The 27,305-nt window shown below is 46.7% G+C and overlaps 1 protein-coding gene across 2 annotated transcripts in view; it reads left to right on the top strand.

Moving 5' to 3' along the window:
* ptpn18 (protein tyrosine phosphatase non-receptor type 18) overlaps positions 1-27,305 on the top strand; it is a 47,408-nt gene that overhangs the window by 18,031 nt on the left and 2,072 nt on the right. Inside the window, exons 3-17 of one of the 2 annotated variants that reach the window (XM_034171874.1) lie at positions 8,205-8,281; positions 8,489-8,584; positions 9,388-9,426; positions 9,893-9,961; positions 10,045-10,107; positions 11,431-11,573; positions 11,760-11,826; positions 12,389-12,466; positions 17,093-17,185; positions 18,761-18,807; positions 21,230-21,355; positions 21,461-21,642; positions 21,709-21,789; positions 23,664-23,781; positions 27,302-27,305. The exon at positions 27,302-27,305 is cut by the window's right edge and continues 2,072 nt beyond it. In XM_034171874.1, coding sequence (XP_034027765.1) covers positions 8,205-8,281; positions 8,489-8,584; positions 9,388-9,426; positions 9,893-9,961; positions 10,045-10,107; positions 11,431-11,573; positions 11,760-11,826; positions 12,389-12,466; positions 17,093-17,185; positions 18,761-18,807; positions 21,230-21,355; positions 21,461-21,642; positions 21,709-21,789; positions 23,664-23,767 — 1,265 coding nt within the window. In that variant the 3' untranslated portion in view covers positions 23,768-23,781; positions 27,302-27,305. Of the gene's footprint in view, positions 1-8,204; positions 8,282-8,488; positions 8,585-9,387; positions 9,427-9,892; positions 9,962-10,044; positions 10,108-11,430; positions 11,574-11,759; positions 11,827-12,388; positions 12,467-16,964; positions 17,186-18,760; positions 18,808-21,229; positions 21,356-21,460; positions 21,643-21,708; positions 21,790-23,663; positions 23,782-27,301 lie in introns of both variants that reach the window. The other variant, XM_034171873.1, reaches the window with a different exon arrangement.

Genomic DNA, 27,305 nt, shown 5'->3' on the forward strand with positions numbered 1-27,305 from the left:
GAAGTGTGCTGACGAGCGTGAGACCTCACCCCCTCCTCTTTCACAGACCATGCATCAAACCTGGACGTTCTCTGCATCCACTGATGATGAGATGGCTCTTGAGACGACGATCTCACCCGTCTGGTCACAAGGTCGAGTCTCTGGCAAATACACACTGTGTACTCCAGTCTTAAATGCCACCATGTTCCAATCCATGTAGATGCACCACAGCTGTGAGTCCTGACGAGCCGCAGGTGATCAGGGTGAGGTCCTGATATCTCAGCCACACAGCCACTCAGTCCCAAATGCGCACCACCTGGAAGGAAAACCAAAAGACAGAAACAAAAGACAAACAAAAGCCAGCCAGGCACGCCAGCCACAACAGCACCCCACCCTCATGGGAAGCCTCCAGGCGACCACACAAACCTGGCCCAGGAGAAACACCCCCTCCAGGGACCATGGCTGGAAACCGTATCTGCATTCATCTTCCAACAGAATCTTCATCCAACAGAACGGTTGATGTCTTCTCCTCTGGCTGCATCTTTGCCTTTGTTTCTGTCTGTCAATTAGCACAGGTATGGCCAGGAGTTCTTAAACCTGTGCGGTCAGCCTTTGTCCAACCATGTTCACAGTCTGATCAGTCATAAAACAAAAAAGACAAACACAAACAACCAAACCACCCCCCCCCTCCCCAGAGGACCGTCCCATCAAACCCCGGGAAGGGGAGAAAAGAAAAACCCAAACTTAAGCTTGCAAATAACAATGCTAACACCCCCCCCCCCCCTCCCCAGAGGACCGTTCCATCAAACCCCGGGGAAGGGGAGAAAAGAAAAACAACCCAAACTTAAGCTTGCAAATAAAAATGCTAACACCACCCCCCCCCCCCCTCCCCAGAGGACCGTTCCATCAAACCCCGGGAAGGGGAGAAAAGAAAAACCCAAACTTAAGCTTGCAAATAAAAATGCTAACACCCCCCCCCCCCCCAACGACGTGTAGGGACCAACACCCCCCAGAGGACATCCCGCCAGCTCCAGGAGTAATAACCACAGCCGAGGTCCCTCTGGGATCCAACATCACCCACAGGGACTCCCAGCGCCTCCCAGAGGACCATTCCATCAACCCCAGGAGACGCCTCTCCTCATGACCAACGGACACAGCCCCGGCCGTCTATGGCTAGATGGACCCACAGCCCTTTCCCCCCCAGAGGACACCACAGTCGCACCCTGAGGGCGGAAACTGGGGGGAAAAACAAAAGGAAAGAAAAAAAAACATACAAACAAAACAACCCCAACCCCACCCCCTTGGCGCAGTGGAAACTGGAAGCACGTCCAGCGTCACCAACCGTGACTATACCCCAGAAGCCAACCGGGAGGAGTGGAACAGCGGTTATGGCAGACGGCACAAAACGGCGCCACTCCTCCGACTTCCAAACCAGACACCAGCTGCGGGTATATCCCACTGCCCCAAACCTCAGCGACGCCGATGGCAGACGGCTCAAAGGCGCGCTGAAGCCGGAGGTGGAAAAGGGAATCAACAAACAAAAACACCCCCCCCCCCCCCCCCAGGTGCAGAGGTTACCTGGGAAACACCCAGCATAACCAAACTGCACCACTCCAGCAACGCCGACAACCTACGGCTCACACGGCTGGAGCCAGAGGAGAAGAGAGGGAATAAAAAGAAAATACCCCAAACCCCCCCCTCCCCTCCCGGGTGCAGAGGTTACCTGGGAAACGCCCAGCATAACCAAACTGCACCACTCCAGCAACGCCGACTCTACGGCTCACCCGGCTGGAGTCAGAGGAGAAGAGAGGGCATAACAAAAAACAAAAAAAAAAAAAGAAAAAAGAAAAAACAACCCAATTACCCCCCCATCACCCCCCAGGGGACCGTCCCATCAAACCCTGGGAGGTGAAACTAAAAGAAATAAAAAGAAAGACTAACAAACAGTTATTTGGGTCCTTTTCATGCTCCAAACAGAACTGCAGGGTCACGACCCCAGACACTAATAGTGTAAAAAATCCCACACAAAAACCAACTCAAAAAACACCCACACAAAATGAACTAACACAAAACAAATAAGTGACGTATACCGTTAAGCTCAAACAAATGGAACACACCTGTTCCAACTTAAGAGCTTAACGGTAATGTGACTCAGTCACCAACAGAGGGAGCCAGAGTGCTAAAAATGAAAAACCCCCTTTGGTGACAGAAAATAATTCATGCTGCTTTTCCTGTGAGCAGCTGTGTGTAACACACAACCAAAAACGTGCTCAACTAAATGACGCCGGAGCTAAACAACAGACGCAGTAGCTATCTTTACCCGGGGAAACGGGGCTACAACTGTAACACAGGAAGCTCAGCGACCCGTGCCACAGAGCTCCGCCGTGCGCGTTCACCCATTACAGACACACTCTTGCAGCTCCCGTTTAAACCTCTTATCCGGTCGGAGCGTGACGCGAAGCCGTCGCCAGTCACACTCCACCACGACCCACAGATAAGGCACAAACACAGGAAACACGGCTGCAAGAGAGCACGAATCAGTATTCAGTAATGGGTTCTCAAACACGCACCATCCGGGCGGAGAGCACCCGCAACTGATCCGGATAACTTCTGAACGCCTGCTGCCGCCTTCCCGGCGCGTTACCGTCTCTGCTACCGCTGGGTCCGTGATGTTTGGCCAGAGACTACTGTTATGTGTCGGACGCAGCCCGGAGAACCGACCAGCGTTTGAAGGACCCAGTATAAAATAAGCAGAGCACGGTACAAAGGATAACAGAGTTTAATAAACATAACAGTGATGTGATAAATATAAAAGTTCGCGGTCTGGTGTGGTGGATTGCGGTGCGCTCCCAGCAGCGCTAACGGTCCGGAGCCAGAACCAGTTCAGACCCAAGGACCCCGCCGACACCCCCCAGGTGGCCGCGACAAACCGAGTCTGTGAATGAAGAAATCATCTTGTGAGTCCACACTCAACACACAGAGAGAACGCTCAAAAGGTGTACAAACAGCAAACACTTCCTGGCTTAATTACTAATCAGCTTCCCACCCTGCAGGCATGGAACATCCTGTTCACAAACTCACTGCAGTGGAAGCTAATTAAAACGACTAACATAACAGCTCAATATAACAAGGTGTGAGGGACACCACATTTACTGACTGTATAAATGTTAGTCACAAAATCTAACGTACCTCAGGAAGTGTGCTGACGAGCGGGAGACCTCACCCCCTCGTCTTTCACAGACCATGCATCAAACCTGGACGTTCTCTGCATCCACTGATGATGAGATGGCTCTTGAGACGACGATCTCACCCGTCTGGTCACAAGGTCGAGTCTCTGGCAAATACACACTGTGTACTCCAGTCTTAAATGCCACCATGTTCCAATCCATGTAGATGCACCACAGCTGTGAGTCCTGACGAGCCGCAGGTGATCAGGGTGAGGTCCTGATATCTCAGCCACACAGCCACTCAGTCCCAAATGCGCACCACCTGGAAGGAAAACCAAAAGACAGAAACAAAAGACAAACAAAAGCCAGCCAGGCACGCCAGCCACAACAAAAATTGTTCTTTTTGGGTCCAAGGGCTGCAGACAGTTTGTGAAACGACCCCCAAACTCTGAATTCAAGCCACAGTTCACAGTGAAGACAGTGAAGCATGGTGGTGCAAGCATCATGATATGGGCATGTTTCTCCTACTATGGTGTTGGGCCTATATATCGCATACCAGGTATCATGGATCAGTTTGGATATGTCAAAATACTTGAAGAGGTCATGTTGCCTTATGCTGAAGAGGACATGCCCTTGAAATGGGTGTTTCAACAAGACTATGACCCCAAGCACACTAGTAAATGAACAAAATCTTGGTTCCAAACCAACAAAAGTAATGCCTCACAGATGTGAAGAAATCATGAAAAACTGTGGTTATACAACTAAATACTAGTTTAGTGATTCACAGGATTGCTAAAAAAGCAGTTTGAACATAATAGTTTTGAGTTTGTAGCGTCAACAGCAGATGCTACTATCATTGTGAACACCCCCTTTTCTACTTATTTTTTTAACTAATAGCCCAATTTCATAGCCTTAAGTGTGTGCATATCATGAATGCTTGGTCTTGTTGGATTTGTGAGAATCTACTGAATCTACTGGTACCTTGTTTCCCATGTAACAATAAGAAATATACTCAAAACCTGGATTAATCTTTTTAGTCACATAGCACTACTATTATTCTGAACACTACTGTATATACGAGGTCTGTTAGAAAAGTAACGGACCTTTTTATTTTTTTCAAAAACTATATGGATTTGATTCATATGTTTTTACGTCAGCCAAGCTTGAACCTTCGTGTGCATGCGTGAGTTTTTCCACGCCTGTCGGTTGCGTCATTCGCCTGTGGGCAGGCTTTGAGTGAGCACTGGTCCACCCCTCTCGTCGTTGTTTCATTGCGAGGAAATGGCGGAATGATTTGGGCTTTTTTTCCATCAGAATTTTTTCAGAAACTGTTAGAGCCAGGCAGCTGGGAACCATTAGAAAAATTTATCTGGCTTTCGGTGAAAATTTTACGGGCTTCACAGAGAATAAGGAGTGTTACTACAACTTTAAGGACAGCCCACAATGGCGTACGGCGCGCCGTGCTCAGAGCCGCCATCGAGAGGCAGAAGCCACCACATCATTTCTAAACGGATGGCTGTGTGGAGCCGGGACCGCCGTGTGCAATTTCTCTGGTTATCACAAGAGCTGGACATCAGCCATTTTCCGGTAGATTTCACTTTTAACAAGAGATTTTGTCATGGAAAGCCGCGCGGAGGCTTTGCGCATCACAACCGATTCACTGATGAAGCGAGACAAAGGAACACCTCCGTTTCGGAGTGTTAGAGGACAAGTTGGGACATGCCTATCTCAGCTTTCAGTGCTTACCAGTCGAGTGAGTATAAGAGAAATTGTGGAGAGCTGGGCATGTCCCAACTTGTCCTCTAACACTCCGATATCAGCTTGGTAGAAGACAACAACTGTTATGATTATTTATTATTAGAAAGTGGAAGAAACAGAACATGACTGTCAATCTCCCTTGGTCTGGGATTCCATGCTAGATCGCACTTTGTGGGGTAAGGATGATTCTGAGAAAGCCCAGAACTACACAGGAGGACCTGGTCAATGACCTGAAGAGAGCTGGGACCACAGTCACAAAGATTACATTAGTAACACACAATGCCGTTATGGTTTAAAATACTGCAGGGCAGCAAGGTCTCCCTGCTCACGCCAGCACATTTCCAGGCCCGTTTGAAGTTCACCAGTGACCATCTGGATGATCCAGAGGAGGCAAGGGAGAAGATCATGTGGTCAGATGAGACCAGAATAGAGCTTTTTATAATCAACTCCACTTGCTGTGTTTAGAGGATGAGAACAACCCCAAGAACACCATCCCAACCATGAAGCAAGGGGGTGGAAACATCATACTCTGGGGGTGCTCTTCTGCAATGGGGACAGGACGACTGCACTGTATTGACGGGAGGATGGATGGGGTCATGTATTGCGAGATTTTGGCAAACGACCTCCTTCCCTCAGTAAGAGCATTGAAGATGGTTCTTGGCTGGGTCTTCCACCATGACAATGACCCCAAACACACAGCCAGGGCAACTAAGGAGGGGCTCCGTAAGAAGCATTTCAAGGTCCTGGAGTGGCCTGGCCAGTCTCCAGACCTGAACTCAATAGAAAATCTTTGTAGGGAGTTGAAACTCCAAACCTGAAAGATTTGGAGAAGATCTGTATGGAGGAGTGGACCAAAATCCCTGTTGCAGTGTGTGAAAACTTGGTCAAGAACTACAGGAAACGTTTGACCTCTGTAATGGCAGACAAATGTTTCTGTACCAATTGTTAAGGTTTGTTTTTCTAGGGGATCAAATACTTATTTCATGCAATAAAATGCAAATTAATTATTTAAAAATCATACAATGTGATTTTCAGAATTTTTTTCTAATTCTGTCTCTCACACTTGAAGTGTACCTACGATAAAAAAAAATACAGACCTCTCCATTCTTTGTAGGTGGAAAAACCTACAAAATTGACAGTGGATCAAATACTTATTTCCCCCACTGAGTGTGTGTGTATATATATATATATATATATATTTATATATATATATATATATATATATATATATACGAGGGCTGTCAATAAAGTAACGGTCCTTTTTATTTTTTTCAAAAACTATATGGATTTCATTCATATGTTTTTACGTCAGACATGCTTGAACCCTCGTGCGCATGCGTGAGTTTTTCTACGCCTGTCGGTGACGTCATTCGCCTGTGAGCACTCCTTGTGGGAGGAGTCGTCCAGCCCCTCGTCGGAATTCCTTTGTCTGAGAAGTTGCTGAGAGACTGGCACGTTGTTTGATCAAAATTTTTTCTAAACCTGTGAGACACATCGAAGTGGACACGGTTCGAAAAATTAAGCTGGTTTTCAGTGAAAATTTTAACGGCTGATGAGAGATTTTGAGGTGATTCTGTCGCTTTAAGGACTTCCCACGGTGCGAGACGTCGCTCAGCGCTCTCAGCCACCGTCGTCAGCCTGTTCAAGCTGAAAACCTCCACATTTCAGGCTCTATTGATCCAGGACGTCGTGAGAGAACAGAGAAGTTTCAGAAGAAGTCGGTTTCAGCATTTTATCCGGATATTCCACTGTTAAAGGAGATTTTTTTTAATGAAAGACATGCGGACGGGTCCGCGCGTCGGGACGCAGCCGCCGCAACGCTCTGCCACAGGAAAAACACCTCTGTTGGAAGCCTTAAGGACAAGTTGGAACATGTCCTGCCTGTTAAACAATTTCTCATATACTCACTCCACTGAAAGCCATCAAAAGCCGCCTGGATTTTACAAATGGTTATCAACACGGAGGTGTTTTTCCTGTGCCGCCGCACCGCGTCGGCTGCGTCCCGACGCGCGGATCCGTCCGCACGTCTTTCATTAAAAAAATCTCCTTTAACAGTGGAATATCCGGATAAAATGCTGAAACCGACTTCTTCTGAAACTTCTCTGTTCTCTCACGACGTCCTGGATCAATAGAGCCTGAAATGTGGAGGTTTTCAGCTTGAACAGGCTGACGACGGCGCCTGAGAGCGCTGCGCGACGTCTCGCACTGTGAAAAGTCCTTAAAGCGACAGAATCACCTCAAAATCTCTCATCAGCCGTTAAAATTTTCACTGAAAACCAGCTTAATTTTTCGAACCGTGTCCACTTCGATGTGTCTCACAGGTTTAGAAAAAATTTTGATCAAACAAAGCGCCAGTCTCTCAGCAACTTCTCAGACAAAGGAATTCCGACGAGGGGCTGGACGACTCCTCCCACAAGGAGTTCTCACAGGCGAATGACGTCACCGACAGGCGTGGAAAAACTCACGCATGCTCACGAGGGTTCAAGCATGTCTGACGTAAAAACATATGAATGAAATCCATATAGTTTTTGAAAAAAATAAAAAGGACCCTTACTTTATTGACAGCCCTCGTGTATATATATATATATATATATATATATATATATATACACACGAATGTGTGTGTGTGTGTATAAATGTATATATGTATGTATGAGAGAGAGACACTGATTCATATATATATTTTCATTTTTCTCTATTTATTTTTGATCTATTATCAACTTATATCTGTTGTTATGTTTTATATAGAAATATAATGTATTAATTAGTCAGTATTTTATATAGATAGATAATTACATATAGCCTAATCATATAGCCTAATCATATACTGTATCTTCAAATTACTAAAATAGTTTACTGCCACTATCCGCTTCTCTATCGTATATTTGTGTGTGTGTGTGTGTGTGTGTGTGTGTGTGTGTGTGTGTGTGTGTGTGTGTGTGTGTGTGTGTGTGTGTGTGTGTGTGTGTGTGTGTGTGTGTCACTATGAATATTAAAATACGACGAACCATGTATGACGTTTGCAGAAAAAAATCCGTGTGAAAATCAGTTTAGTATTCAGAGTTAGAATGGATTAAATGCGCTGCGCCTGTCGAGCAGCACTGAGTGGAGCGGGTCGGATGACCGCTCCAAGATGGCGGCCGCACGGCTCGTCCGCGCCATCAGGCGGCAGCGGTCGATGCAGCGTCTACTCTTTATAATGTCTATGGTCTGGTGAGCTCGCTGTGTTTAAAGAAGTAAAGTTTGGCACTTTCTGTTTGCAAATTAAAGGTGTTGAGCAAATGCTGTGTGTTTGTGCAGATGACCAGACTCGAGTGGTTTTGTCTTTGATAACCACAAATTCCGACTCTGATTACATCAACGCCAGCTTCATCCAGGTGACAGAAAACATAGAACAGAAAATACTCATGATGGCAGTTGTTAAAACAGGTTTTGAAGTTTTGCTTTCATAGTTGCAGATTGAATATAGAACATATTTTATTTTTTGTATTTTGTTGCTGCTTTGATCAGACCGCCTTCATTCAAACACGTTTAAGCTTCTTTTTTCCAAACCTGTGGCTGTAATGTGGCTCTTTATCCTGCAGGGGGCGACAGCAGACAGACGGTACATCGCGGCTCAGGCTCCTCTGAGCAGCACGCTGACCGATTTCTTCAGGATGATCTGGCAACATGACATCAAGGTAAAAAACATCGACTGTTTTCATTTTCGATCTTTTTTCTTACATTTAAATTACATCTATAAAACTGTATTTGTATGGATAAATAATGCAGTTATATTTTTTGTGGAAGTGTGAATATCTGTGGATCTACTTGGATCTAAAAAAAAAATAAATAAATCAGCTGGAGTCAAACCCGCGATCTTCCAGGTGCAAGGCTGCAGTGCTAACCCAACCATAGGATTCCTTAGTCACTCGTAGGTGTTTTTGGCAGCATTTCTGCACTGTGGCCTCGAACATCATTCAGAAAAAAACTGAAGTTGTATATAGGCGGCACCACCAGGATTATAGGTTTTAATTATTAACCCTTTACTAAAGTAGACTGTGTTCATTAGAGTGATGCAGCCTTCAAACTGTTGGAGCAGGTAGCTCAGTGGGGTTGTGCTCAGGACCAGTAGGTGGATCTGAGTTTGATTCCCGGCCACACTGCCTCTCTGTGACCTTTGAGAAGACACTTAATCTGTGTCACCTCAATTCTCTCAGCTGTCAGTGGGTACCAGCCTTGGCTGGTGAACCTGCAATAGACTGGTGTCCCATCCAGGGGGCATTGTAGAGTCTTCAGAATCCAGATATGAGCACTGACATCAACCTGCCTCAGGGGCCGATGCAGGCCGGACCTCTTCTTCTCCATCACCGGATGGAAGGCAGCAGCCGATGAATCACTGAACGTGTGACTTTCTGGTGTCCATCAGCAAACAGCACTGTGGGATCAAACAGGGGTTTGAATGAGCAGTGCTGATGAGTTAGTCTGCTTCTGTGTGTTCCAGGTGATAGTCATGGCCTGCAGAGAGGTGGAGATGGGAAAGGTATGTCATTTCTCCCGGCTCTTTATATAATTTACTGCCCATTATCAAGAACCAAACCATTGTATTCCTCATTTTGGATTTATTAAAAGTCACAATGAAAACTGGACCAGGACTCTTACAGACAGCGTCCATCTTGTGAAAGGCCCAGAAAATGGGTTATACAGCACTTTTTTTATCCATTGTGGGCATTTACAGTGGGTGTGGTTTAGTCTCACATTTCTAATGTTACTGGCTCTCACAGACAGGGCGAGCCCTCCCTGTATCTAAAACTTACACATAAGTGATGGAAGTGAAACTTTAAACCAGGTTCCAGACACTTTTAAACAGATAACTAAAGCAAACACTTGATCACTAACATAAAATAAGGAATTAGTACAGATATTATCTAACAACTACGACAGGTGTTTGTTGACCGTTTGTGTCGTCTGCCCTGTGTTTGTAAACATGTCCGTTCTGTCACGTGCAGAAGAAGTCCAAGTGCTACTGGGCTCCGCTTCATCTGTCGGCCTCCTTTGGTCCCTTCACTGTCTACAACGTAACGCAAACCTTCACTTTATCAGTTATTTGTTGGCTGTGTTTAATCTGTTCACTGCGACATGTTGTTCTGTGTGTATCCAGCAGGGGGAGACACACCCCAATGATGACGTGGTGGTCAGAACGCTGACTGTGACATACCAACAAGTAAGTAGGTAGATCACGTCTTAGCAGGTTTACTGCAGAATGTTTGGTGGTGCTGTTGGTCGTACTAGTGGAAGAAAACCTGGATGAGGATTTCCAGATGGTGTAAATTCAACATGTGACACATTAAGGACGGCCCTGAGACACTGGCATCCTGTCCAAGGTGAACCCCGCCTCACGCCATGTGACTGCTGGCATAGGCTCCTGCTCCCCGTGACCCTTGATTGGAGACAGCGGGTATAGAAAATGGACGGATGGACACATTAAGAACAAATGAGGTCTATTGACCTGAAACGGGCGATGGGGTTTATGTTTGGCTCAGGAGGGTTCAGACACCGGCAACGCGCTTGTGTCCCTCCATCAGGATGTGCTCCTACATACACTTCTGCATATGCACTCATTCACCATTCCTTAGGAGGTCCTACTTGGATTGTGGAGGAGCATGGGAGCTGTCTCTTCCCAGTGGCTCCGCCTTCCTGGCTCCTACACTATGATCTTGTTATCTGCTGATGCCACAGTGTGACAGTGTCCAATATGGGGTGGGGTGGGGGGGGGCTCTACCTGTGACTTGGGGGTTTGGGGGTTTGGTCCACCTCTGGGCCACCCATTGACCATGGGGTATATGTCTGAGGACCATGGGCACCCTCTGGTCCGCCTCTCCATCCCCACTCGGGCAGTCCCGTCACCACACGGGCATAGACTCTCAACCTCTGTCTGATGGGTCTGTTTATGACCTTGGTCCTCGGGGTGACGAGGTCAAGGCTGGAGCTGAGTTTGGGGTGGTTTGTGCCAGTGGCCTAATGTGCGGTTGGAGGCAGTGAGCATCTTGAGCCAGCAGCTCGTTGGGCTCACCTGTTGTCTCCCTTGACCAGAGGGGGTGCAGTGGTGTCTGGGGTTCCAGCAGACTTGCATCCTTGTCCTGTGACCCAGCAAAAGCCTCACTGCAGAAGCTCAAGGAAACATCCACGTTTCACATGGCTGCAGCAGATAGATGGTTCCTTTGGGTGGGAGTGGGGGGGTGGGATGGTCCAGGTATCTCTCTTAGTGGTTGCTTTCTGTAACCCTGGGTGGTTCCATGGTGTGGACATCAGCACACGTTCCCTGACCTGACTCTGGTTAACTCCAACCATCCAAACATCACATGCTCCTTTCACTGCATCGTCTTTAGACGTGGAGTTGGTCCAGATTCTGCCTGCTCGTAGATGTTGGATTGTGTTGAACTATAACGAGGATTAAATGCAGAAAGCAAATTTTGTTGGACAGTGACAGATATTTCTTCATCGTTGTGGTGAAATGGTCATCCTCCTACTCTTTCTCCTCCTGCAGGTCAGCCGCACCGTCGTTCAGTATCAGTTCTTGTCATGGCCGGATCACGATGTTCCGTCCGAGACCACAGTAGTTCTGGACCTCCTGGAGAGAGTCAGAACCTCACGGCTGGCGCAGGCGTCGCCCCTCCTGATCCACTGCAGGTGCACAGACGCACTCAGCACCCGCTGCTCCCAAATGTCAGCCACAGCCTGTTTCTGGCGGTGGGTCAGATGGCATTTAACGTTGAGCCGCCAGAAGCAGGAGGTGGTGAATATGCAGCAAGTAACACCTGCTGATGATGGCGTTGACGTGCATGCTGCATCTGTTCCTGTGTGTGTGTATTACAGCGCGGGCTGTGGGAGGACCGGCGTCATCTGTGCTCTCGACTACATCTACGACCTGCTGGTTACCAAGGTAACACGCCAATGATAATATCCGACTTTATGGGGAAAGACTAGATTAGTGCTTCAATCACAGGAATAAAATAAAAACTGCTCAACTTCAACAAAGTGTCAGAAAATATGTTTATTTTTCTCTTCTGCTTCAGGCAGTGAAACGTTTGTTGGTGATCTGGCTCGCTCACAACAGCCAACGTTATGCTAACTCAAATGCTGTAAGCTAGCAATGCTAACCCTAGCATCACATTAGCTACAAATAATACATTAGCATCTGCAGCTGACCTGTTAAAATGCACCAGTGTGCGATGGAACCACAAAGGCCTGCCCCCAGAGGCGGGGCTAAAGAGCCTCTCTACATGAAGAGAATCACGTTACAGTTATCTCATCATTGTCATCCATGTTTGTTTGTCTGCTGTGAATTGTGGCAGAAATACGATAACTCTCTGACCAAACTGAGCGTGTTGAGGACACCCGTCATTTTCTTCACGGCGGTGACGTGATGCTGGCGGCGGCGGTGAGAATTCTACGCCTGTAGATGGCTTTGCTCATCGATCTCATTCTGTTGTTTCTGTGTGCAGCAAATTACAGCAGACTTCAGCATCATGAAGATCGTGTTGCATCTGAGGATGCAGAGACCGTCTGCAGTCCAGACCAAAGTAGGTGTTTGACAGCACTCAGCCACCAGAGGGCGGTCCACATATCAACATGTACTCGTACATACCAGTGTATATAGCACGTATGGTGGAGTGGCATAGCAAAATTGTTCATTTTGTGATAAAAGCATGGCATTTGGCACACATATTCTAAATTAACTAATGTTTATTTTCAGATATGGAGCCATCCTGGAGCTGACCTCTAATGAGCTACAGCGGTCAATAAATTACACAGGGTTTCAAAATTAAAAAATGCTCCAATCAACTATACAACATTATTTGTCTGATCATAATAATTCCAAAAAGGTATAGTTTGGACTATCTGTGACTGAATGTTCTGGAGTTATGGGGTAAAAACAGCAAGAATGGTGACAAAGGTCAATTTCAGTTTGTACGGGGTCAAAAGTTAAAGTTGCTCCAATTTTGGTAAAACGTGATGCAAATTATTGGTTGAAATAAAAGGATTAATAAATGGAATTGTTTTGACTGTGTTGAATGCTTGGTCTCCAAAGTAAAGGTCAAACAAAGTCGACATCCATTGGATTCTACAAGTATGACATGTGACATATGTTACCCTGGAACGTGATAACTAAGCATGACACATGGTACAAACTATTCCTTTTAAAAATGCTATTAACCAGTTTGCATTTTTTTTTTTACCAAAATTGGAGCAACTTTAACTATTGACCCTTGTACAAACAGAAACTGACCTTTGTCACAATTTTTGCTGTTTTTACCCCAAAACTCCATAACATTCAGTCATAGATAGTCCAAACTATATGTTTTTTGAATCGTTATGATCAGACAAATAATGTGGTGTAGTTTTCAACATGATTGGAGCATTTTTACATTTTGACCCCTGTAGCTCATTAGAGGTCACCTCCAGGATGGCTCCATATCTGAGATTAAACATTAGTTAATTTAGAATGTGTGTGCGAAATTCCATGCTTATATCACAAAATGAACATTTTTAATGGAAATTTTAGCTAAGCTGCACCAAGGGATCAGTCAGCTTCAACTGAACGGGAACATTTGACTGGTAGCGCATGTATGACGCGTTACTGTACATGCAGGACGTAGTACTTTCTGCATGCGTGACGTCTTGGCAGTCTGCACCACCATCATCAAAACACCAAATGTGGCGCAGGTGGTACAGGCCTGGACGTAATCCCGGACGTCGGCTTCCATAGACGCCCACCAGAAGCGCTGCCGGACCACTGTCACGGTTCTTCGCACCCCTGGGTGGCAGGAGAGCTTGGAAACGTGACAGAAGTCCAAGACAGCAGTCCCGGCCTCTGGTGGGACGTACAGTTTATCCTTCGGGCCGGTCCCCGGGTCCGGGTTCCGTGCCAGGGCCTCCCGGACAGTCTTCTCCACGTCCCAGGTGAGGGCGGCCACGACAGTGGACTCGGGGATGATGGTTTCCATTGGATCCGACAGCTCGGTCTTGACTTCCTCCTCGTGCACCCGGGACAGGGCATCAGATCGTTGATTCTTAGTCCCGGGGCGGTATGTGATCCGGAAGTCAAAACGCCAGAAGAACAGTGACCAGTGGGCTTGCCTAGGGTTCAGACGCTTGGCGGTCCGAATGTACTCCAGGTTCCGATGGTCCGTGAAAACCGTAAACGGTACCGATGCTCCCTCCAACAGGTGTCTCCACTCCTCAAGAGCCTCTTTCACCGCCAGAAGTTCCCGATTGCCGACGTCATAGTTCCTTTCAGCCGGGGTCAACCTGCGGGAAAAATAAGCACATGGATGGAGGACCTTGTCGGACTCCCCACTCTGGGATAGCACGGCTCCTATCCCTGAGTCAGAGGCGTCCACTTCAACTATGAACTGGCGATTTGGATCGGGCTGCACCAGGACTGGTGCAGTCAAGAACCGGCATTTCAACTCCCTAAACGCGGCTTTGCACCGATCCGACCAGGTGAAGGGGACTTTAGTGGAGGTTAGGGCTGTCAGGGGGCTAACTACCTGACTGTAGCCCTTGATGAACCTCCGGTAGAAATTTGCAAAGCCGAGGAACTGTTGCAGTTTCCTACGGCTTGTTGGTTGGGGCCAATCTCTCACCGCCGCAACCTTGGCCGGATCAGGGGCGACGGAGTTGGAGGAGATTATGAACCCCAGGAAGGACAAAGAATTAGTGGAAGAAGGGTGCCATCTAGTGCCCGTACCGACAATGGTGACGGTAAGGCCACTAGAGGGAGCCCAACCTCCTTTGCCCATCTGCTATCCAGCACATTCCCCTCCGACCCCGTGTCCACCAGTGCTGGGGCGTGAAGGGTTAGATCCCCACTCAGGATCGTAACTGGGATGCGTGCAGATTTCCGGGGTTTCCCCGCGTGGGTATTATGACCCACCCTTAGCCCAGTCTCTAAGGACGAGTGCTGCTGTTTTGACCGTTTGGGGCAGTTTTTCTGCGTGTGCTCGGTTGAGCTGCAGTGAAAACACTCCCCACGGACCAGCCTCCTTTGTCTCTGATCTGATCTCTTTTTGGCCCTGCTCGTTTCCCTGACAACGTCAGCAGGGGGAGCTGTCGTCACGTGGAGTGCCCTGGCTGTGGAGCGTGGGGAAGTCGGCTCCCTTTCGGACCCGGGAGGAAGAGGGATGGCTTGTGCCTGACCACGCCCCTCGTCTCGCTCCCGTCGGTTGTCTAACCGTATTACCAGGTCGATAAGCCCGTCTAAATCCTGCGGCTCGTCCTTCGCCACCAGGTGCTCCTTAAGGACCAGAGACAGTCCGTTTATGAAGGCGGCGCGGAGCGCAACAGCATTCCAGCCAGCTCGTGCTGCAGCGATGCGGAAGTCGACTGCATACTTCGCTGCGCTCCGACACCCGTCTTATCGACAGCAGCACGCTTGAAGCGGTCTCGCCTCTATGCGGGTGGTCGAACACCTGTCTAAACTCCCTCACAAACCCAGTATATGTCGTTAGGAGCCGTGAATTCTGCTCCCAGAGCAGAACGACCACTGGAACGTCTGTATCGGGCATTCGGTCAGCAGGAGGAGGTGCTGCAGCGGCGCCCTGTGCGTGCGCTTCCACCTGGGCGGTGAGAGCCTCCATCCTCCGATTGAGTATAACGTTCTGCTCGGTTACCAAGTCCAACCGAGCAGTGAAAGCGGTTAAGATGTGCTGCAGCTCACCTAACACGCCTCCTGCTGGCGCCTGTGCACCTCACTCTTCCATTGGCTCGGGATCCATGACGCTGGCCGAGAAATCCTGTTGTGAAAGTGTAGTGACATGGACCCACAACAGGGGGCGTAAATGAACGGACAATGGATAAGCCAAAATATAACAATTTAATGTTGCAAACTGTGCACAACGGAATACAGACAAATGCAGTTTGAGAATGATGGTCAATTATACAAAAAGTGACATGTGGGCAGGCTCGAGGATAGAAGACGTCCATCCAGAGAAGAGCCGGTCCCACACGGCTTCCACCGCCAACAAATCTGAAGAACACCGGAGCCGACAAGCCCTGAATCTCCAGGTAGCCACCGTCTCCAGCTGTCAGACCTGGTACTGCTGGCAGGAAGCAGAGACAGTTAATGGTGGGTGTGTGGATACACACCCAGTAAATCCTCAAACACAGAAAAACAGTTCCTCCGGGAGGGAGCACCTCCACCTCCGAAATAGGAACACGTCAGCAGCTCCTGTTACCACTTATATGGTTGGAGTGAGAGGCGAAGACGTCGGCACTCTCACTGACTGCCAACCCAGCTGACGGCACCACAGGACAACGGCTGCAAACAGATCACACGTAAGTCAACGTTCAGACACAGCAGAGAATATTACCTAAGTCATAGATGATTTCTCGGCAGGGAGGTGGAGTTGCAGTCCGGCTTTTATGGTGATGTTGAATGATGGCAGTTGATGAGTGACAGCTGGTGCTGATGATGAGTGACGGCTGTCACTCTCTGTTGCTCCGACGCCCTCTCGTGCTTGAAGCCCGCACTTTAAGCAGGGCGCCCTCTGGTGGTGGTAGGCCAGCAGTACCTCCTCTTCTGGCGGCCCACACAAAAAAATGAGTGAATATTTTGTGGAAGAACGGTGTTCCATCTCTCCAGCAGACTTCCAGAGAGTTCTGCCGTCCGTGTCGTCCTTTGCGGTGGTTTTGCTGTCTGTGTCAGTGAGTACTGTCCACCAACCAGACTCGACTCAACCTGTAGACATGTCCCCTCTCGTGGCTGGCGGCTGTAAAAACCAGTTGACGTGAGGTTTGGGGACTCGGGTTTTGGCGTTTTAAGTGGGAGATCTTCCTTTAATCATCATCTGACCGGCTGTAAAGGTGATGTGCAGGCTAACAGTTTACACAACACAGACATTAGTTTTTTACTTTGAGATTAAAGAAGATAACCTTCAAAGTCGGAGTAAAATTTTTACTTAATGCCCTGAAATAAGATGTTCTTACATTGCAGATGATCAACAGACCTACAGATCAAAGGGATCTGTCTGAAGTCAGTGTATACAGGAAATAAAATGTTTGTTTGTTGGTGTACAGGTCCAGTACTCCTTTATTTTCTTGGGGCAGTGGTGTGTATGTTCCTGGCTGTCCAGTAGGGGGCGTGCTTTCAGCTCTACTGTAACCTGTTTGTTTGTTTGTTTGTTTGTTTGTTTGTTTGTATACAGGTCCAGTACTCCTTTATTTTCTCAGCGGTGGTGTGTATGTTCCTGGCTGTCCAGCAGGGGGCGTGCTCTCAGCTCTACTGTAACGTGTTTGAGGTGAAGTTTGTTTTTTAAAATCAGGAAGTTCACAGGCACCAGAAAGAGGAAGTCTTCTTTCTGTTAAATTCACTTCCTTCATGCAAATTAAATTTGAGCAACATAGAACCAGAACCTGTGAAATAGATCTAAGCTGCAGACTGGAGGGACGGTCCGGGGTTCATGGTCCGGGGTCCAGGGTCCAGGGTAGGTGGCTCTGAACTGATAAACTGTCTGATTGATGATCGATCACTTAATTTCTTCCCTGAAGCTAAACATTTGTTTGACAAACGTCGATACTTAGGATGCAGTTTTATTTTCCTCAAACTTATTTTCATTTAAAAGTTTTTAAACACTTGTGTCCATTAACATGCGTCCAGAAGACAAAAACTGCCGTTTGTTTGTTTGTTAGTAGGTTAGTTAGTTTGTTTGTTTAGACTTCACTTTCTCACAGACTGAAGTTGCAATTAAATCTGGATGATGTCTGTTAACATTTAACATCAGGAACCAACAGGTCCAACAGAACCAGTCTGACGTCACTCTTAATGATTATAATAAGAAGTGTGATGTTCTGTCTTTATCTCTGTCCGTCTGTGAGTCTCTGTCTGTCTGTGAGTCTCTGTCTGTATCTCTGGGTCATTTCAAAACAATATTTCTCATTCCGTGTTTGTGTCCTTTAGGTCAAACCTGTCTTCATCTGTCCTCTCGTCTCTCAAGATTAATGTGCTCATGTGACATGAACTAACAAAATAAATAAGACAGAAATCCAGAGGGACACAAAGTCAGTTATTCTCCCATCATCCAGACTTTGGGTGATGTGTAGAATGTCCCCGTCTGTCCCTCCTGTCTGTCCATGAGTGTTGGGTGATGTGTAGAATGTCCCCGTCTGTCCCTCCCGTCTGTCTGTGAGTGTTGGGTGGTGTGTAGAATGTCCCCGTCTGTCCATGAGTGTTGGGTGGTGTGTAGAATGTCCCCGTCTGTCCCTCCCGTCTGTCCGTGAGTGGTGGGTGGTGTGTAGAATGTCCCCGTCTGTCCCTCCCGTCTGTCCGTGAGTGTTGGGTGATGTGTAGAATGTCCCCGTCTGTCCCTCCCGTCTGTCCGTGAGTGTTGGGTGATGTGTAGAATGTCCCCGTCTGTCCCTCCCGTCTGTCCATGAGTGTTGGGTGGTGTGTAGAATGTCCCCGTCTGTCCCTCCCGTCTGTCCATGAGTGTTGGGTGATTGGGTGGTGTGTAGAATGTCCCCGTCTGTCCCTTCCGTCTGTCCATGAGTGTTGGGTGGTGTGTAGAATGTAGATTGGTAGTTTTCTGTAAAGAAGACACCTTAAGACTGTGGGTGTCTTGGTGGCTTCCCTCACTTATGTTTTTGTTGCTGACTAAATTTCTGAGGACATTGCTGAAGTGCTCTACGTGGCCTAATGGGGGCAGTAGTGCTGCTATAAGCAGGTTGGTCAAAAACTACAGAGAAGCTGGTTCTTTTGTTATTTTGTGGTTTCTGTCCTCATTAATGGATGAACTGAATCTTCAGAGGTATTAAACATTTGGTCCCAGACTGAAAAACATGAAACAAAATATGAATCTGAAGCTTTTCCTCCACAGCTGAAGAAACCAGGGAAGAAGACTGCAGATCCGTCCTCCAGGACCAGGTGCCTGTCTGTCTCTCTGTCTGTCCACCTGTCTGTCTGCCCACAGACACACGTGCAGGACGTCTGACTCAGAGGTGTTACATTAACACTTTCTCGCCCTCCTCTTCATCCCTCCATCCCCATATGTTAGCTGTTGCCATGGAAACCTGTGCTGAGTGAGGGCAGAGGAGACGAGAGCATAGGGAGGAAAAGATTGTAGAAGGAAAGTGAAGAGGAGGTGAGAGATGAGAGCACAGGAGACAAGATGTGGGGGAGGTGAAGAAGGGAGGAGGAGGAGTCAGCGAAAAAAGGAGGAAAGAGATAAAAATAAGAGTGGAGGTGAAAAAGGAGGGAGAGAGAATATGGTCAAGGAGGAGGAAGAGGTGAGAGGTAAGGAAGGCGATGTAGGAGGTGAGAATCTATGCATCTGAAAATAGGAGAGAGGAACGAGCGCGGTGAAGAAGTGAGGAGTATTTACTGACTTCACCCAGGAAGCACCGCAGCGGTGTAACCACAGCGATAATGGAGTGACTTGTAGCTGATGGTTTGAGTGTGATGATGTGGTTTTTTGAGTAGAGAGATGTGGATGTTTCATGTTCCTTCAGGTGGAGGAGTTGTGTGCTGTGGACGAGGACGCAGAAACATGTGATCCTGGCACATGGTGGGTGCGATCCCACATGTTTGTGACATGGCCAGGGCTCCTGTAAACACACTGGTGGATAAATCCGCCAGCATTTAGATGTTAACGCACACACACTGCATAACTGAAATAAAATAAACCCTGTGTGTGAAAGATCTGCTTTGAGCTCGGCGTTGGCGTGGAAGTAGAGGTCCACACCAACACCTGTCCACATGTTTGGGACTACTAAAATTCTGTTTAGCCAAATAATTATTTATGGTAGGGTTTTTTTTTTTTTTTTTTATGGAACACAAGCTCCACCAGTTTTCTTCTGGTTTTCCTTCTGGAGTGTTGAGGTCAAGATCTTGACTCCCAGCCAGCTGCTTCAACTAAAGCTTCATGATGGTTCAGGTTTCAGAAATCTTATATATATGACTGTGGAGCAAACAGGACAAACAGTGCTGCAAAGAACAATAAGCAGGATGTTAAAGAGAAAACTTCACTTTTCTCCAGGACGACATGAACAGGAAGTGATCACAGCTCACAGCAATTCCCTTTGAAAACGGGACAGATAACCTGAGCTTCTCACATGTTTACATAAAACAAACACACTAACAACATCTAAAAACCCAGATCATATATTCAGGAGAGTTTTAGGCACAATATACAAAGAGACATGGTGTGATGTTAATGCTGTTGTCCATGTGCAGCGGTTGAAGTGCAGCCTGATCAGAGTGACTCACTGCAGTTCTTGATGTTGGCATCTCACTTGTCAGACACCTCTCTGAGATTTCGCAAGATTTTGTGGCATTTTAAACCTCAATAGGGTGAATGGTGACTTAGTGGTTAGCACTGTTGCCTCACAGCGAGAAGGTCATGGGTTTGATTCCCACCCGTGTCCTTTCTGTGTGGAGTTTGTGTGGGTTTCCTCACACATCCAAAGACATGCAGGTTACATAGGTGGACTGGACACTTTAAATTGTCTGTAGGTGTGAATGTGTTTGACCCTGTGACAGAATGGCGTCCTGTCCAGGGTGAACACACCTCATGCCCTGTGACTGCTGGGACAAGCTCCGCCCCCACGACCTTTAACTGGAGTAAGTGGTTGAAGATGAGTGAATGAATAAATAATAATGTTTACTTATGTAAACATTTGGCCTTTTTTAGGGGTGAAACTGAATCAGTGAAAAACTAGATACAACAGAGTTCCTCCGTTTCATTGGCTGAGAGCTCTTTCATTGGCTGAGTGCTTCTGATTGGCTCACGCTGATGGGAGCTATTTATAGCGCCGGCTGCTTCCCTCCTCCTCTGCTGCTGCTGCACTCATTTTTATCTGTTTTTTTTTTGTTTGTTTTTGTTTTTTTTTGCAGCATGAAATTCCGTTCATGAATAATTTTGATCCCAAGTGTTAAGTGTTTTTTCACCAACATGCAAAATTAAACCAGAACAGCAAAAACAAACCAAAGTCACCACTTCCTGTGTGTGACGTCAATACACGTTTTCTACTTTGCTGGCATGGCTCCGCCTCCTTTTACAACCAGTGAAAAACAAGCTGTCAAACTGAACACAAGCTTAAGTGTCCTTAAAGTGACTGTTACAAAAGAATGAGCTCATGTTGGAGAAGAAAGTTGGAAATGTTGAGCAGATCCAGATAAAGTCTGACGCCCCCCCCCCCTCCCCCCCCCCCACACACACACACACACACACACACACAAACACACTTTGATCTATGTCACAAAAACAAATGCAGACATGAATGTGAAAACCGTTGTGCATAAAATACAATGTACTTTCGGGAACATCATATTTTATTATTTTTTTAAGAGCTTTGAAGCTTCCTGACATGAATGACACGTACGCTGTGGTCAACAAGAAAAAACAGCCCCACCCATCAGCAGCAAACTCCGCCCACTCTGAAGGAGCCACACAGAGACTTGCTGATGAAGGCAGGTGCGTTTTCCCAAATCGCTCTGGAAATGAAGTTGTACACTTTGCAGACGACTGAAGATTAAGTTCAAATCCAAGGTTTTTTGTTTTGTTGTGTGTCTCTCTCAGCTCCACGACTTCCTCTCATCTCTATGACAATGACTGTATGGGCGCGCCGGCGGTTCCGGTCTACAGCACAGTCAGGCCTCGAGTGAAACCATCTAGCTCCTACAGCATGGCAGCACCCAACCCCAGACTGAGCCAAGGCCCCCCGTCGCTATGCAACAGTGCAGACTACCACCTGGTGTCGGGTAAGCAGGATGGAGGGATGATGAGGTGAAGGAGAAAATGAGTGAACAATTCTTTTCTTTTCGCAGCTCAGCAGCTTTCATCGACAGACGACTACGAAGATTTCTCTATGACGGACACGCCAACGCCGAATTCACCTGGAGGCATTGGTCAGTCAGTCACACTCCTCTTTCACATGGACACGCCCCTGTGATGTCACCATAGCAACAAACAGCTTCATGTGAACATGCAGTCAACATCGTGATTCACTTTTTCTTTTGGTTTGCAAACATTAAGGGAGGTAGGAAGTCCCCATCAGAGATGAGTCCAATGAGGGTTGCATGGTATGTGAACTTCAGGAGCTTTAACAGACTGGTGACTGGAGTTGTTGGTGTACAGGAAGAAGAGTAGAGGAGAAAGAATGAAGCTTTGAGGGGATCTAGTACTGATGGACTGTGGGTTGGAGACGTGTCCTTCTAGCTTCACATGCTGCCTCCTGTTGGACAGGAAGTCAGTGATCCACCTGCATGTGGAGTCGGGCACACCAACCTGAAAGAGCTTGTCCTGCAGCAGGGCCGGGATGATCATATTGAAAGCAGAGCTGAAGTCCACAAACAGAATCCTGGCATAGGTTTCTGGGGACTCCAGATGCTGGAGGATGACATGGACATCGTCTATCAACCTGTTGGCTCTGTAGACAAACTGCAGGATATTCCGGTTGGGGTCAGAGATGGCCTTGAGGTGTGTGAGGACAAGGTTGGTCTGCACAGTTCTTCAACATGGATGGAGAGACAGAGTCAGGTCCGGCTGCTTTCCGTGGGTCCTGTTTCTTGAAGAGCTTGTTGACTTCTTTCTCATAAATGGAGAGGGGTGTGGTGGAAGAGGAGGTGCTGGTGGTTTAGAGCTGATGGTTGTCATTGGGAATGGTAGTAGGATTGTCCTGTTGTCTTTCAATTCTGCAGTAAAACTCATTTAGTTGGTTTGCTAAACAAGGGTCCTTGGCAGAGTGGGGGAGGTTTGTAGGCAGTGATTTGTTTGAGACTTTTCCAGACAGAAGTGGAGTCGTTGGTTGAGAACTGATGTTGGAGTTTATCAGCGTACAGTCATTTAGCCTCCCTGACCTCTTTCCCAAACCTGTACTGTGACTTTTTAAACCTGACCTTGTCTCACAAGCCTCCTCCTTCTGCATCCTCAACTGGCTGAGTTTAGCACTGAACCAGGGTTTGTCGTCCTTATACCTCACCGTGATTCATGATGGAATGCAGCATTCCTTACAGAAGCTGATATATGAAGTCACAGCATCATCATCTGTGTTCTCATCCAGACTGTTGGTGGCAGTCTTGGACACATCCCAGTCCATTTTTTCTTAACATGCTGTAGGTCCTCCACAGCCTCACTGCTCCACAGTTTAGATGTCCTCACTGCAGGTTTGCAGAGCTTTAAATTCTGCATGTAGGTAGGAATCAGGTGGACCATGGTGTGGTTAGAGTGGGTCAGAGTGGCCCAGAGCGGCGTGGGGGACGGCATGATAAGCATTGTTCATAATTGTGTAACAGTGATCCGGAATTCGGTCCTCTCTGGTCGGACATTTGATGAGCTGTCTGTATTTGGGAAGTTCGTGGGAGATATGTTGAAGTTGCTCAGAACAATAATTAAAGACTCCGGGTTAGTCCGCTCCACATGCAGAATCTGGTCAGCGAGTGTGCATTGTGCCTCGTGCATGTTAGCCGGCGGTGGGATGTAAATGCTGACCAGAATGAATGAGGATAACGGTTTACAGTTAATAAAAAAGTTTCCCGATCAGGAGGGCAGTGCTATTGGATCACTGTCACATCATTACTGTTGATGTCAAAACAGATTCCACCACCCTTTGTTTTGCTGGAGAGACCTGCGTCTTGGTCCGCTCTGAAAAGTTGGAAGTCTGCCAGCTACAGCGCAGAGTCCAGTATCGATCCACAGAGCCACGTCTCCGTGAAGCACAAAACTGCAGATGTAATGAAATCTCTGCTTTTCCCCACCAGTAGCTGGAGTTTTTATTTTGCAGAGAGTGTACATTGGAGAAGAATATTCCTGGTAGCGATGTACGGTGGCCACAATGGCGGAGTCGTACTAGCGCTCCAGCACGTCTCCCCATCCTTCGGCGATTGACTGCGTGGGTCAAGGTGAGAGCACCTTTGACCAATATGCCCGATAAATCCACTACAGTGTTCCCTTGTTTATCGCGGGAGTTACGTTCTAAAAATAGCCCGCGATAGGTGAATTCCGCGAAGTAGCCAGTGTTATTTTTTTTACAATTATTATAGATGTTTTAAGGCTGTAAAACCCTTCACTACACACATTTTCTCACTTTTCTCTCCTGTGTAAACACTCTCAAAGTTCAAACCTTAGTACAAAAATAAGTCCAGTATTATAGAATGAAGCCAAAGATCAAATGATGCACAAAAACAAACAAAGGAATGCGTACCAGGATAGCCACACTGGATACACTGGATGCGCCCCTTTCCGCCACTCCAGATTCAGGGATCTGAACTTAACTCCCTTTGGACTGGCCATGAGCGACGTAGGCCATCGCCCTGCACTTCCGAATGGCCTTCCCCCATCTCTTAGGACCAGCTGACCCATGTTCAACTGCTGTTCACATGGAGCCCTTCTCCACTTCAGCCTTCAAAGTTCTCGTTTCAATTTTTGCTACTGCCACCAATATCTGCACCCATGGTGGCTCCATCCAGGCCTACGCCCTGGGCTTCCATGCACATCACGGTGACCCTCCTACTCATTGCAGCATAGCCCCCATGGCCCCTGTCGCCAACACAAGCCGGGTATGGGCTCGACACTCCATTTTCAGAGCTAGTTGATTGGCAGGTGAGTTGTTACAAACTCTCTATCGGATTCCAACTTCCATGGCCACCGTCCTGCTGTCTATATTGACCAACACCTTTTCTGGGTTCTGATGAGTGTCAGCATCGGGCGCCTGAACCCAGTGTTCGGTTCATTCTACAGCACCAGTTCTGCCTACCAAAAGTGGCCCACTAGGCGGCTCACATTCCACGCCTGGCTCGCCCGGCCAGACAGCCGGGAGACTAAACTTGATGTTTTTTCCAAGTTTAAAAAAAAACACGACCTGCACGAGCTTTCCAGGATAATAATGTTCTGCATTGTGCTAGCAATGAGGTAAAAGCAATTACATCCGCCTGCGAGTTAGTAAGGGACACAGTGGGGACTCCAGAAACAGCAGTCAGTGGACAAGGCTCCAGTGTGACTCCAAGAATGTTAGAGATAACATCAAAATCCAAAATCCAGTATAACTGAAGTTTGGGGTAAAGAAAAAAACATATGACTTAAATCACGGGGGGAGGAATTACATCTATCACACAGATCAGAAACATGAGGATAATTTTTGGATAATTTGGACTTTGATAAATGCAGTCTGTGTACTACTTTAAATTTAATTAGGGAAAGTCTTGCACAAGATGAATTAATTTATTGGGCACACAAAAATCTCATAAATAGGACAATTTAACAGTGAATCTGTGTGATTGAAACGGTATGGGCAGAAGCTTATAAATGCCCACTCCTTTCATCATTCATGGTGGCATGGCCCAGAAGGTGGTAGGACACAAAATGTAGACTCGCAGGCAGAGGAACTGAAGTAAAAAGGCTTTATCAAAAAACAAGCAGGGATTTGGTGCACATTTTGGCAGCCAGTGGAGCAGAGGTAACAGGTAATCATGAGGCAGAGGCGCGATTCAAAAGACGAGCAGAGTTCGGGTTCACGGCATGGTGAAGATCAGAAAAACAAGCAGGGTCAAAACAAGGTGAGGCAAACAAGACTGTGACAAAGGTGAGGATGTTTCAGATTTCTCTGCAGATGTTTTCCTTCAATGCATCGATGCTTGGCATCAACATAAACATCAGGGTCTGTGCAAGTAAAAAAGAAACATAAGTGATTAAGTTTGTAGCATTTAAAGGTCAAATCGAGTGTTTTAAATGTATATTTTTTGGGATACTATATATATATATATATATATATATATATATATATATATATATATATATATATATATACAGTGAGGAAAGTAAGTATTTGAACACCCTGCGGTTTTGCAAGTTCTCCCACTTAGAAATCATGGAGGGGTGTCTGAAATTTTCATCTTAGGTGCATGTCCACTGTGAGAGACATAATCTAAAAAAAAATCCGGAAATCACAATGTATGATTTTTTTAATAATTTATTTGTATGTTGAAATGGAAATAAAAAACACCTAGTCTTTGCACAGGTCCTGCACAAACCTGTCGCCGTCTGATGCAGATTGCAGCCACTTTCTCTCCTCCATCGGCAAAGTAATAAGCAGTTTAGCTGGATAAAACAGTGCAGGCCTGAGTCCCCACTTATAGAGTTCTGACGTGATGCCCTTAAACTCGACGTGCAGTCTCACCACTTCGGGGCTGTAACCTTTGTAGAGCCAAATCTTATGTCCATTGTAGGTAAGGTCACCCCTCTTATGTACCTCACGAATCACAAGATTTTCATTTGATAATGATGAAAGTGCACAATAACTAGTCAGGGTTTCCTGTGGAGCCGGTTTAGGAGCTAAGCTCCAGTATGCCCTGTTCATTTCTAAAAGTGAAGCGAGCACCTCCGTTCCAAAAACATCGACAAGGAGTTGGGAGAAAAAAACGGAAGGGCACGGACCCTTAATAGCTTCAGGTAAACCCACAATCTGAACATTCTGGCATCTGCTGCATCCCTCCAGGTCTGCCATCTTGGATTTTAACCACTCGTCCTTTCGGAGTGCAGAGTACTCGGCCTTGAGCTGGTCCAGACGATCAAAATCAGTGTGCATGGATTTAAGAGTATTAATGTGCAAACTGTGGTCATGCACTGCAGATTAGACACTGTCCAGCTTGGAGGACAAACTTTCAAAAGAAAGCTTAAAGTCCGCAGACAGCACAGCCCTATGGTCTTCCAGCAGAAGGCGAATCTCCGCTATAGTTACAAGGCCAGCAAGCAGCGACGTTTCTCTGTCTCGTTCAGTCTTCCTTTTTGTCTTGGACATTTTGCAGGTGGTCAAAAAGTGGTAAATACGAAAAATGAAAATACACCTGGGATTCTAAACACAAAGTGCGGGGTTTGCAAGGCAAAAAATTTAATTGTGCAGCTGAGTGAGCTGAATTCGGGCATGCCATTTTTACTTTGAACAGAACCTTTATCTGAACTGGAATCAGCTTCTGTGATTGAAGTCAGACTTTATTTTTACTATATTGAGTAATGTTATGGTAATGGAATTACAATCAGAGCAAATTTTTAATGGCAAATTTAAAATATGATGAAATTTTGCCCTCATTGTAATTCCGTGACCATAGAGTTGCCCTCTTGCCTGTAGGTTGGGTTGTAAATCTTAAATCCCAACAGCACACTTTTACACGTAACCTGGCTAGCAACAGTTAGCTAGCAAGCTAAAACAGTTGCTATTGCTAACTAGTCTCAATTTTTTTAAATCGCGAATGCAGTTTGGAAAACAGTTAACCAAAGTTAACATGAAAAGGTTTAATTTATTCTAACACACACACACACACACACACGCATCATTGAACATTTTCTGATATTTCTAACAACATTCCCTTTGATTATCCAGCTTTTGTTTGTAACTTGTGTAATTTTATGTTTTTTTTTTTTTTTTAGGGTT

This window comes from Thalassophryne amazonica, chromosome 6, assembly GCF_902500255.1.
Source record: "Thalassophryne amazonica chromosome 6, fThaAma1.1, whole genome shotgun sequence".
NCBI classification, from domain to species: Eukaryota; Metazoa; Chordata; class Actinopteri; order Batrachoidiformes; family Batrachoididae; genus Thalassophryne; species Thalassophryne amazonica.